The sequence below is a fragment of the Gallus gallus genome, chromosome 4, assembly GCF_016699485.2.
Source record: "Gallus gallus isolate bGalGal1 chromosome 4, bGalGal1.mat.broiler.GRCg7b, whole genome shotgun sequence".
In the NCBI taxonomy this organism is placed as follows: domain Eukaryota; kingdom Metazoa; phylum Chordata; class Aves; order Galliformes; family Phasianidae; genus Gallus; species Gallus gallus.
In genome coordinates, this window is record NC_052535.1 from 62,436,143 (window position 1) to 62,449,452 (window position 13,310).

At 36.2% G+C, this 13,310-nt stretch overlaps 1 protein-coding gene across 15 annotated transcripts in view; it reads left to right on the top strand.

The window, feature by feature from the left end:
• The window catches only part of MTUS1 (microtubule associated tumor suppressor 1), a 111,832-nt gene that overhangs the window by 32,902 nt on the left and 65,620 nt on the right, over positions 1-13,310 (top strand). For 13 of the 15 annotated variants that reach the window (XM_040699403.2, XM_046940361.1, XM_004935995.5 and 10 more), the window contains one exon: positions 10,448-10,630. In XM_040699403.2, coding sequence (XP_040555337.1) covers positions 10,448-10,630 — 183 coding nt within the window. Of the gene's footprint in view, positions 1-10,074; positions 10,175-10,447; positions 10,631-11,876; positions 12,173-13,310 lie in introns of those variants that run through there. The other 2 variants (XM_046940369.1, XM_015285556.4) reach the window with 2 other exon arrangements.

Below are 13,310 nucleotides of genomic sequence, written 5' to 3' on the forward strand. Positions count from 1 at the left end.
ACAATAAGCAGCTATATAGTGCTCCTAAGAGAGTGAGCCCTTATTTCGGTATGTACCATATTTTCTCAACCTAATTTTGATATAGCTCTACAGTTTCTAGGAAGGATAAAACAAAATTAGAGACTGATGCTTCAGCTGCTAATTAAACTCAGGCTGACTTATACTGAGAGGAAAAAATGGATCTCAAAAGTAGACTCTAGGCTGCCGTTCAAATCTGGTGTGTGCAAGCTACGTTCTGTAGTTGTATGGTAGAGATTTGGAAATGCTCTTGTAATTTTCTATTTTTTTTTTAACTAAATATGGAAGTGTGTCTAATTTTGAGGGCAGCCCAGCTATGAATGACTATGCTACAAAAAAAATGACTACCCTGTAGCTTGAAATGTGTGCTTACTCAAGGGCATTCAGTAATATTGTCTTCTTTTTTTTTTTTTACCCACTCAATCTGCAGTTATACAACAGTCCAAAATACTTCACTCAATTATATAAAAGTGGTGAATCGTGATTAAAATCTGTATCTATCGTTCTTTATGGGATGAGTCTCTCAAAGACAGTGGGTTTATTCTGTTCTCAGTTTTAAGCCTTGCTAACATGAACGATTTGCTCGGTGAGATAAGTATCTGTAAGCCACTAATTTCTTGGAATACTTTTAGCCACTCTTGGAATCTCAATTTAGAGTTTTACTATCTTAGAGGAACTGAGGTAGATATAGGTGTATTTTTGTCCCTTACGTTATTAACCCAGAGCAGCTGTATGAAACTATCACTAGAAATACATGAAAGCATGGCTGGTTATAGATACAAATTCTGCTTCTGAAAGTACAGCTTGTGAATGAAACAATTCTCCATTAGTGTAGCTGAAGTGTTAGTGTAGGGAATAACTTTTTCTTTCAGTTTAAGTAATTTGAACAATTAATTATTAAACATGTACCTCAGTATGGTTCAGCAACCGTCCAGCAACACAGATATGTAACTTGCTCAGTAGCTGTGGTTGTCTCCTGTTAGGATTTCTCTAGGTTATAGGCAGGCTAGCTAAATCCAGGATGGGAAGGACTTCTGGAGGTCACATAATCCAGCCCACATTGCCTGTAACTGGGTCAGCACTGAATTCAGACTCAGTCTGGTTCTTGTCAAGATGAGTCTTAACTGTCCAAATCCTAATAACCTGGTTGAGCTAACTCTTAACCAGTTTTGGGGTATATTTGGGTAATAGGGTAGGAAGGCAAGAGAAATGTGATGGTCTAGCTATGTCATCTCACATGTATGCTGGGGAAGACAAGCAGTACACCTGTCCAAAATGTATTTACGTGCATATTCTCAGAGTAAAAAAGAACTCATGAGCAATACATTGCATCGTCATTTTGATAGGTAAGCAGAAAACTCCCCTGCACCCAAGAAATAAAAGAAAAAATGCCCAGTGTAAGATGCCAATTAGATCACAAGTTTGCAGGAGCGGAAAACTTGTTTTGTTGTTTTTCTTTACTTCGAAATAAAACTAACTTTTTGGATGTAGCACAATAGGAAGCATGTGTTCTAAGGAAGTTCCTTGATCATTCTCTAGATAGGAGACAGCAGAGAAAGTTTATAGAAGAAGGAGAAGAAAACTCATATTTTAAGCATTACTTACTTGGAGGTTATTTGAAGAGCTCATTAAACTTTTCTTTTTTTTTTTTTTTTTTTTTGCCCCCAAAGTGTACTGCTATTCACCAATATTAGCACATCTTGGCTGGATTTTGGAGTTTTGCTGAATTAGAAATTGGGGTTTTTGTTTGTTTGTTTGTTTTTAAGAGTTGAGTCCAACTTGATTTAGTGTGCAAAGGTGATTTGTGAAATGTACAAATTCCATTTCTGCAACAGTGGTGACTTGCAAATCTACAAATTGAGTCACAAATGTAAGCTAGACACCTTCTTTCCTCTGTAAGAGAATGACTTGTAATCTCATACTTGTTCTTGGACAAAAATCAATTCCCGGTAGATTTTTCCATGTAGACTTTTCCACAGTGGAGTGTTTGGACTTGTCTGTCATCCGGTATCACACAGGCAGCATGCCTTTTGGTATCTTATTTTTCTATTAGTAAAAACACCTATCAGAATTTAAGACAGAATAATATGTTTGAGTCACTTGATCCTTACTGGGAGGTGTGTGTAACTCTGGAACCTTAGTTGAGGATTTTGAATCAGGCCAGAAATGAAAGCAACTATTGTTTTTAATCCCAGCTAATATGTGCAGCCTTCTAATGGATATACATAAACACAGAGGAATAGTAATATCCTGCTAATAGTTGAGGTAGTATAGTTTGGAAAGACTCAGACCTTCTTTTGACTTGAAGGGAGATGCAGGGGGATCTGAAGAAGCCACGGAGCTTTGATGGTTCTGTAGCATATTGCTCCAATTTCTTCTGCTGTCAGCCTGTATCAGGAAATGCGCGTGAAGCACTATGACAGTCTGAACCTCAGGAAATTGTTTTGGTTTTGAATAGTATAAAGTAGGAATACAGGAGATTTATTTTATGTATAAAATGTAAATGCCTACCACTGCATTCTTTTTTTCCTTGTACTGCTGACTACAAACTACCAGTAAGTTCATAAAGGAGCAGAGCTTCAACTGCACTTAAAATTTGATATGCTACTACTTCACCTACGCTTCTGCTTTAGCTGAAAGTTATGGTTAAATTTTTTTTCTGTTGTATGAAACTTCATGTTGCTGTGGATTTCTTAGCAATAAGAGCTATGTCATATCTTACGCATAATGGGCATTATTTGACGACATTTAAAATATTTTTCTACTTTTATTGTTAAAGACTTCCAGAAATTAATGAAAGCCATGTGAAATCATCTTTGGAACCAAAATGCCTTTTGCCTCTGTTTCTAAAGTGTAGTTCATCATGTTCATCATCTGACAGTTATTTCTGACGTTTTAGGTACCTTTTTATTTTTTCTGTGATTCATGTCAGTAACGTCTGGTTTATTATCTTGATATTTAGTTACTTCTGTGTGAATTTAAGCTAGTGGTACTCCCTCTTCCTCTCTTGATAGTATTTTCATGTCACTTAACTAGAGTAGTGAAAGCTTGGATTAATGGAAATTCAACTGTTTGAATTCTATTTTTCCTTGAGAATTTTGGATAAATGAGCCCTTTTTTTTTGTTGATCATCCTGAAGGACTTCTGATGTGCTGCAACTGACTGAACTGGGGTGTGGGAATAATTCTTCATATTCTATAGCAAATACAGTTAGGTTGCATTAAACCACAAAAGATTTCAATGATATTTTGAAATACTGATTTTGTTTGTTTATAATGCCTAAATTCCTTCTGTTGGTTTTTTTTTTGTTTGTTTTGTTTTGTTTTTGGCTTAATCTTGCACTTGAAAGTGTAATTCAGAGAAGCTTTTGAAGTTAAAGCAGATTGAGTGTTCATTATTGGGTGTTGTAGCTATTTATTTCACAAAGAAACTCTTTGCAGATAGAAAACTGAAACCAAATGGTTCCATTGGATTTTCATGCAGCTTGGAAACATGTATATATACTTGATAATTCTGGATTTTTTGGTATAGCCTTTCACAAAACTACTGAAGCAGAACCAAAACAACCTAGTTGCAATAAGCATTCCCACAGTCTTAAGTTTCTGTGCTGACACTTAACCAGAAGATCAACCAAACATAGTAACTGCAAATCACTTTTCAGCTTTTATCATTCCTCCTATCTACCATCTGATTCTTCAAGTTTGTATTGATGTGCTGCCAAGAGGAAACAAAATATTTCAAAAAACAAACAGCTTCCAGATTCTCTGGCTTGAAACTCCTAGGTCTTTATCAAAAAGCTGGACTGGGGAGTTAACCTGTAAAGATATCCGTATGCTTTCTCATGAACAAATCTGAAATGCACCAGAGAGTCTGCAAATAAGATTTTAAATTTAATTTCAGCCACTCTTTTTATGTGCTTTTTCCTCTCCCTCTGAAGAGCCAGCCTCTTTTACGGATCTTCAAAGCAGGTTCTTCATAGACTAACTTGTTCAAGGTCATCATTTGTCCTTACACTTATGAGTCCATTGTAATTGGCCCCTTCTCTCTTTAATACATGTTCAGTGCTTCATTAGACTAATTAAAGTATATGTTAAATGAACTTAAAACTCTCATATCTCTCCTTGGAAGTGTGGGAAGGAGGAAATTAATACATGGGTTTCTGTGAGGGTAGATGTGTCCATAGTATGATGTGGAGCTTGCTTCAGTCTGACCTCAGTGTTATCCAGCCAGAACCTGCTAACAAAGGGGAGCTTGGAGAATCCTCCCTACTGAAAGTACACTGCTGCCAGATGTCTGTAGAAAGAAACTCAAGTTTGCCTCAAGTAGGTTCATAAATGACATGACTTGCCTTGTGATTTTGACCAACTGAGCAAGTGACTCCTCTAAGCTGTTCTGCTTGTTCCTTTTCTTTGAGCTTGCTTTTCTACAAGCTATATCTGGGGAAGGAGGTACCTGGTCTGCAAGAGAAGTGTTTTCTGTTAATGAGGTAGAGAAGCAGTCATTCAGGTACAGAAGGGTTGATTCACATTTTGAAGCCAGAAAGGATCCATAAAATGATCTAACATGAATTAGACACAATGAATTTGCTTTTAGTTTTGACTGCATACAACTAGTGGAAAATCTTGCTATAATTTTTGCGTCTATATTCTTTTGTTACATTTCCTTAACAAAGAGCAGTTTTATCATGCAGTAGTTATTAATATTTTGTAAGCATTATGTATGTATGGTTCAGCATTTAAAAATAAATAAAATTTCTATTAGTTTTATAAGTCAAATGGGTTATGAGAAATGAGTAGAAGCTGCAAGTTATTTTGACTGTGAAGTAATATGGGATCTTTTACAGTGAATAACTTAGAAGCAAGCTGGTAGATTTATATCTGGCTTGATATTCTTAAAGGTGGTGTTTTGAGTTTTTTGGAGATAGAGGTAGAAATAGAGGAGGTGATGGTGGTGGCCTGGTTTGAGTGTAAACTTAAATGGTATTTATTCCAAAGACTATAGTACTTCCAGTATGATGTTGAACATGTTATGTATCTGTTAACTTCCAGCTTCTTTCTGATGCCGTCATTGCCATACTTAGGGACTTAAGTTTCCATAGAATTTCCCAGACATTTTACACATAACTTGTTACGAGCTGTATTGGGATTTCAGTTAGGTATACCTGAAGCAAGAAGCACAGTCATACCTGAAGAGACTGATACTACCAGTTCACATATGAATGCTGTCAGAAATGTGTATGTAGCTATAAGTATATTCTCCTTTAGAAGTAATGTGCCCACCAGTTCCCTGCAGGGGAATTTCTTTGTACCTAGTCATTTACTTGCAAGGACATGCTGAGATATCTTCAAATACTTCTTCACCTTTACTGGTTAGTTTTGAATTCTCCTTGGGTGGGGTACAGGAGGAGAGAAACAGAAATCCTTGTCTTACTGAGCAAAAAAAAAAAAAAAGTATTCATATTTTGCTGCAGTGAGGTTTCTTTTCATGCAAAGCATGGAGTATGTAATTCCTACGTAATAAAGAAAACTTAAAATATGCAGTGACAACATGGCTATAAAAGATGTAAACTATCAAGAAATTCTTTGTGCTCAACATGAAAGGGGACGTGGCTCGAGAGAGCTCCAGAGAGCTAGGAAATGGTGACAAATGTAATTGGGTGTAGTTGGTGGTTTTGCTTCAGCTTTCTTCATACTATGTTACCGTGACTCCTCCCTGTGCCCACTAGTACTAAACAGATGAAACTTTCTTACAGCTGTGTTAAAACTACTAGTTAGGACTTCTTATTTAAAACAGGATACAAACAGTGTATGACAGTCTCCTGGCACTGCTGGAATGGGCAAGCCTTACCACGTAGCAGTGTCATGGCATAAAATGAGCTGCTGTTTGGAGACTGGGTTTGCCTTCGGTTGTAGGACATAACCAGGCAACCATATGGATGTGGTTATTCGTGGGTCTGCTCCAGTTCAGTCTACAAAAGTGAAACATAAAATTGAGGCAGATAGCTGGATGGCAAACAGTACTGAAATTGCAAAGTGGTTGAGACAATAAAAAGAGTTGGTTGTGTCAACAGTTAACAACAACAAAACGCATTATGCACTGATGATCTCTTTTCCAGTTTTACTCTGAGAATGCTGGGCTGCAAAGGGAGGAACATGTGAGTATCTATCCAGGTGATTGCTAGCAGTCCTGTTGTGGATGGGGCACAGACAGTCCTTCTTGTTCATTGATATCTGTGCCAAGGAGGAGCACATTCCTAGTGATCACAGGTGAATAGAGTAATGTTGTGGGAACCTGTATCAGATAGAGAATTAAATCTTGCTTTCTATCTAAACTGTTCTATGATCAGTTGTTGTCCCCTAAACAAATAAATCTTTCTAGTGTAAATATCTGAAGACTCATCAGTAATCTCACATTCGCTATCTTAGCCTGTGTTTATGTTCAGCAGCTACAATATTACTGGAAACCTAACTGACATGTTTTCTTTAGCAGTTTTGGTAGTAGTTTGAGGCTTTCGAAGGGAGAGACAGTACTACAAACTTATATTGCTGAATTGTTGATGGAGCTTGTAGCCATTAGAAATTTATTGGTACTTTTGCTAATGTGCAGCATTCAAAGCAACAACCAGAAGCACTCTTAGATCTCTGGAAAGAGTAGTGTGCTGGAAACACTAGCAAAGCTGAGTTTGTCTTTGCATGATTTATTTACTCCTTTCAGTGGACACCAAAGTGTTCTTTTGAACATTTCAGTCTCCTTGCTTTATAAAAAAAAAACTTGTCCTGTAGACTTAGATTTGGCTTTTTTTGTCATGCATTAAATTATTTTTACAAGTTGAAACACTTAGCACCCTCTGGAACCTTACACTTGCAGAAGAAAAATCAGAAAGAAATAAGATAGAAGTCTAAAATTTAATGCGTTCAGGAAATATGACAGCCCCAAACCAGCTACTGTTGCATTAAAAAACAAAAGCAACAACAGCAACAAAGATTTTCCAAAGACCTGCTGTGCACATAAGTCTGCCCTAAGTTTCTGTTTAGGAAGGGCTTCTGACGTTTAATTTCCAAGTATTGTATAGCTCCACTTGCTCTGTGCTCGGTTCTAGATGTGAAATGTGTTGATAGGGTTTGAAACTTCGGATTCTGAATCTCTAACCTGGTCAATACATATTTAACCTTAAAATCTGCCTGTTGTCAGTGCTGTTTCAAGTTAGTCACTACTGGCATATGCTTATTTTCCTAATAGGAGTTTTTTGGGCTCCAGCCTTAATTTATTCTGTACAATAACCCGGCTATGCAGGATTCACATGAGGGGATACTTACTTGAGTGAGGACATGAAATCAGAACTACTTGAAAAATGACCCACATTCTAGTATTGGTATGGAACACAAGGAGATATTTTAACATACTTGCTGTAACATAGTTGTTGCGTGGAGATTTTTTTTTTTTTCTGAAGAACTGCCAGGTTTTTACTTCACTGTAGGGGAATGTGATATTTCCACTTCAATGACTAGATTAAATAACTGATGAAAGCCAGCTACTTTGATGCTATTGCTTGTTGTCATTATAATGATAGATCACTAAATATCGTGCTTCTTTGCACGTTTCCAGTACTTTTGTATACCATATATTCTCATCTCTATCTTGAAAACTTTTAATTCTGGTTAGGGAGTGGTACTTCTGAAGTGCTTTGTAAAATCATTGTTATTGCTTGAAATAACACCAAGAGTTACTGCTTAATGGTCTTGTCATGACTAAAATTCTTCAAGGAGAGCTCTTGAAAAATGTGATTTGTACATTGTAATTATTTTAACAGAAGCCTTAGAGGGAAAGCACCAAGCAGTAGAACTAAGAACAAAACAAAAATTATCTGTTTTACTCTATTCTGAAAGTTGGTGTCCTGGAGCCCACTGAAAGAAAAAAGAAAGAAAAAAAGCCCACTTGTTTTTTCACTGCTGATTTAGTGAACTGCTTCGTTCCAGTTTCAGTGAAAAAACCAAACTGGCTGGAAATTACATATGTGTATTTTCACGTGCTTGCCTCTATCCCTCTCGAGTGAAAATGACCGAAGAAAACAGGATTTCTTTCCTGTATCTTTTGAAGTGGATGAACTTGGAACCTGGCACAATAGCAAACAACAGAATGTAGCTTATCAGCAGTATTTGTTCCAAAATCTGCCTTTTGAAATGTAAACCTTTAACACATGAAGTCATACTAACGTACAGCAGCCTTTTGTTTTGTTTTAGGATATGTGGTTATTAGGAGGGATTGGTTGTGTAGTTTAATTTTTACCTTTTTTTGCTGAGAGGCTATTTAGAAAAGGAATTTTTGACTGGCGTGGGTTAATTAGTTTTCTGGTATGTTGATCCATTAATGAAATAAGCTTGTTTACTTGCAAAGTTTTAGAAAGTTGGTTTCGAACAGATTTGTTCTGTGAAATCCAGAATCAGTGCTGATAATTTGTTTATCTGTTTTATCAGACAAGAGAGTTTAGAGGTTTTTGCCTAGAGTGCCTGTTTGAAGTGACTTCCGTGAATGAGGGTCGGCTTATGGTTCACAGTGTTCTCATAGCACAAGATAGGCTGAATGCTCTTTGATGAATTGGATGTATCCAGATGTCCAGTAAAATAAAATATCCAATAAAATAAAAGGAATTCCAGAATATGGTGATAATTTTGTCTCTGATTTAATAGTAGACTAGATTAAGACCATATGTAGCATCACAGTGATGCTTAGTAGTACAGTAAAAGTGCAGATCATAAGGGAGGTCTGACACTTAAGCATGTTTAATGACTAAGGGAGGCTGTATGTCATATTCAGTGACTGGTATCAAATCATATCATAGTGCATTGTTAGTATATATTGTAGGCAGGGTTTCTCTATTACTGAACTGATTGAAACTGCAGGGATTAGCATGGATCTGTCTTCCTTTACTCACACTATTCAGATTTTTGTGTACTTGATGGAGAATTTGTGGCATGTTATTTAATCCTATTGCACCACCTACTGTTGAAATGCAAACATGTTTCTGTTGCTTAGATCTTCATATAATCCCTTAATGTCATGTTTTCTTGGACCTGGTGCAAATTGTTGCTTTCTTGATCATTGATATTCAGGAAGGGGGATTCTGCTTCAAAACTGATGTTGAATAAGGTGGAATTGTTAGCTGTTTTTCTCATATTTCAACTCTCTCTTGCATAGCTTCAGCATGACAGAAATATGACTATTGGCAAGAATAAAAGGAAGGGTTATTATATTCAAATAGAAAAACTGATCAAAGTAAAATTCATCTGTTTTTGAGTAAGATAAACTTGGTCTGTGAGACTTTAAAAAGGCAATAAAGTCAGGAATTAAGATAATTCGTACAATTGAAAATACCTAAATCTAGCTTCCTTCTCTGTTTGTTTTGATTTCTCTACAAAAATAATGAAGTCTTTTCCGTCATTTTTTGGAGACTTATATAAAAAAAAGATCTTAATATCTAAATTTTAATTCAGAGCTGATATTAGCCAGCCTGGTATGTGCACGATAAGTCTGTGTGTACATAACTTTTCCAAGACTGTTGGATTTTTGGCCTAGATGCATTCCTTGAGGAATAAACTGAAAGTTAATTACTAATCTGAAATGTTGTTACTAACAAAGCAACCACATTTTTAGCAGTATGAGAGGAGGCTCCTGTCTGAAGATGGCACACTTCCCATTTCTAAATAGCTTGATTAATCTAGCAATTGGGCATTTATATTCAGCGAGCTCAAATGAGAGCAGCAGTTAATGCAAAAATGTGTTTGCACTAGTTGACCATTGAACTTGGTTCCAAGATGTGGTGTTTAACTAGTTTTGTAGAACTAGTCAGTTTTAAGGTATATTTATGTGAAAAGAGTACAGTTTGATACTTTTGTGTTGTTTGTCCTTGAAAGTAGACTATCTTATATAGTATTTCACGAAACAGGAAAAAAAAACAGTATGTGTTTGAGGGTGGGAAGAAACAAAAGAATCTGTCTTAGGTCATCTTGAGGTGAAGGTAATATTTTCATGGGGTTGCCAGGACAGCTAACCATAATACACAAAGGTAGTGGAATGCAAGTAGTAAGCTTTCATGGGCATGCAAACATCTGCCTTGAAGGCCAGTCTTATAAAGACCAGCTCTTGACTCAGGGCTTAGGTCAGTATGAAGGTAAAATGGGGGTTTTTGGGTACTCAGAACTGTTTTGCTGTATTTACAGCATTTGTGTCAAGGAAGGAGCTTAAAAACTAAATACATCTATACTATTTACCATGTAAATATGAGATAATAGCCTTTTTAATATATTTCTAATATGTGTAAATCTTTCTCCTTGTAGGCATACATGTAGAAGAAGAAATTGCTTAAGTTTTTCTCTAATTCTGTTCTTTTCACTTTCCACCTCTCTTTATCCTTCCCTCTGTGATTTGGCAGGTCTAGGATCTTCGCCGAAAGAGAAGTATGCTTCTGTGAAAAATTCGCCGGTTTCCCGGGCTAGCTCTGGTAAACTACTCTCCAAATCCAAAGTGCCTGTCAAAAGATCAGTGCTGGAGAGAACACCTAGTATCTCATCACTCAGCAGCACTCAGAGTGAGAGAAGTCTTTTCAGTAGTAATTGTAAGTAATTTAAACTGGTATCTGGCAACATCTGTTTAGAAAAGTCTCCTTGAAAGGAATCCTGCATGAATCTTAGTTCTTATTACTTTTACATCTTACTTTTTTTGCCTCTTAGCTAAAGTCTTTCCTTCTGCAAACATACCATATGAAGGAACTTCAAGCTTTGGATTTTGATTTGTTGAATAGAGATTTCAGTACAGCTCCTCTTTTGTCATGAAACATGATGAAAACAATGGGTGTTCTTGAGTAGAAATTGAAAAGTTTAGTAAGAAATAAGTGTGAACTCTGAATTTCTTGCCATAATATTTGAAATAGCATGTTTGGGTTTTTTTCTTATACTAAACACTTGTGTTGAACTAGATCATGTCAGCTGTTAGAGTTCTAGGACAAAATGTGAAGATGAGATCATGAGCAGATGGGTAAAACTGCTTTTAGCAGGTGCAACGTTGAATGTAATTTATCATTTCTGTTACAACTGTAAGCATCGGTGCATAGCCTGAAGCAGGTCCATCCTGGTCAAAACTGGGGAGAAAAATGTCAGAATTAACTTAAATTTGAAGCTCTACCCAGGATTTGTGCCAGTTGTTGTGGTAGTTGTAGGGGTAAAAATGTGAAGAAATTAACACTCAGCTAACTCTGTCAGATGTATCAGTGTTTCCAGCTATACATATTCAAATGAGTACATTCAAACGTGCTGCTACAATTGCATTGTTTATTTCATCTGTGAGACTAGGCAAAGGCATTTACTTTGTGCCAGCCTTCTTTTGAAATCTGCCTTCGATGGTCTGGAAAAAAAAAAAAGCCAAACAAAAAAATCAACAACAAACAACTATGCTTTGACATACAACTTTGCTATATGTATGCGCATGCATGCATATATAATAACTAAATTTTCTCTTGTTCTTTTTTATTTCCTGTAGCGTCTTCATTAAAAATGAAAAGCTAGCATATTCCTCAAAGGAATAAGAGTATGTGTAATAAAATATGCACTGCGTGTTTCTCTGTAATCAGGCTGGCTCTGTTGCCCTGACAGCCATGTTGACTTTTGCTGTTCAGTTTTAAAACTGTATCTGGAATTCCCAAGCAGCTTTGTCCTCTCTTCCCTTTTACTCCTCGTATAACAAAGGAGAGGGTCATTGCTTCATAACAAAGAAATGTATGCAGATTAAGTATCCAAACCGATGACTCCTTATTTAGAGTGATTTGCTAGCTGCTTTAATCTGTTTTGTCCACTGCCTCGAAGCTTACAGTTTTTTCCACTCCGATTCACAAAGAGCAAGCAAGAGGAATATGAGAGGTTGAGCATGGCTGCAGTCTGGCTTTGACTTCAAGCTTGTTCTGATCCTTTTTAAATGACTATACCAGGAGGACTCCGCAGTTGCACAGAAACTAATTTTTCTCCTGATATTTTCATCAATTCTACACTAACACCACCAACTGATTCAGGAAGCCACTGTGATATTACCTTATTGACACTGCTGATAGTAGGATCTTACAGCTTTTGTATTATTCCTTTGTTAACCTCGTTTACTGGGAAAAGAAGTAGGTTGTATTTCTTTTTATTTCTTTTTTAAAGCTTGTGACTTGGTTATGGTGAATGTATGAAATGTTTTGATTTGCTGATTTTTCAATGAGGTGATTTTCATTGGTTCAAATTGCTAAACTTCAAGAGAATTATTTCAGTCTGATTATCTGTTTTTGTGTGTAATGAATTTGGGTTACATGTGATTATATGTTAATATAATGTAATATATGATTTCAAATCAAATTGCAGAGAAGAAGTAAGTTTACTTTTTCCTCTGTTTTATGTTCAGTGCTATTCCTTTTTTCTCCTAGTCTTTCAGTTAGTCTTCTATGCAGTAATGTCAGGAAAAATTCTGTATTTGTAATCCTTCAGTGCTTTTATTACATTTGTGTGTCCTGACAAAATCAGAACTATAGACTTGCTGTGAATGTCAGGAAATCTATAATGAACTATCATCGTCCTATCAACTGCGTTAAATTTACAAAGTCATTTTGCTTGTTTTGTTTAAGGAGTTCATCTTGTTAGTGGGGAAAAAAACTTACAAAACAATGTGTCCCTCCTGCTGTGTCAGCTCAGCTCTTTGTTATGGGATATCGTTGGACTGATCATTTCAGCAGCATTACTCTTCTGTCTAATGATCATTTGATTTTTATAATTCTTTTCTCTAGAGAGACTCTTACTATTTCAGAAATTTGGAAATCATGAGATTTGAAATGCTTTTGATTTTAAGAACATACTTTGCATACGTGTCAGTTTGAGCATCAAAAACACGGATTTTTAACAAACTTTCACAATTTCAGTCATGAGCTGAAAGTACTATGATTGAACATACTGAAATATTTAAACTCTCAGAAGAAACTTTAATTGCATTAAAATAATTGCATGTAAAGGAAATTGTGTTTTAGAGGTAAAAATCTAGCGATTTACCTTGAGATACATTTCTGTATCATCAAAACTTATGGGGAAAAAAGAGCACTTACTGAGTTGTGTTTAAATGTCTAGCTCTTGGATTTGATGAGACCATTTTAAAACTTGTTATCTCATCAAGGCTGCAGCATCTACTCACAGAAAAAGGCAGGCCTCTCTTTTTCTTCTGCACACAATCTGGTTGTCTGATTCCACAGCTTCTAATGCAGTGAATGGTGCCTTACTGAT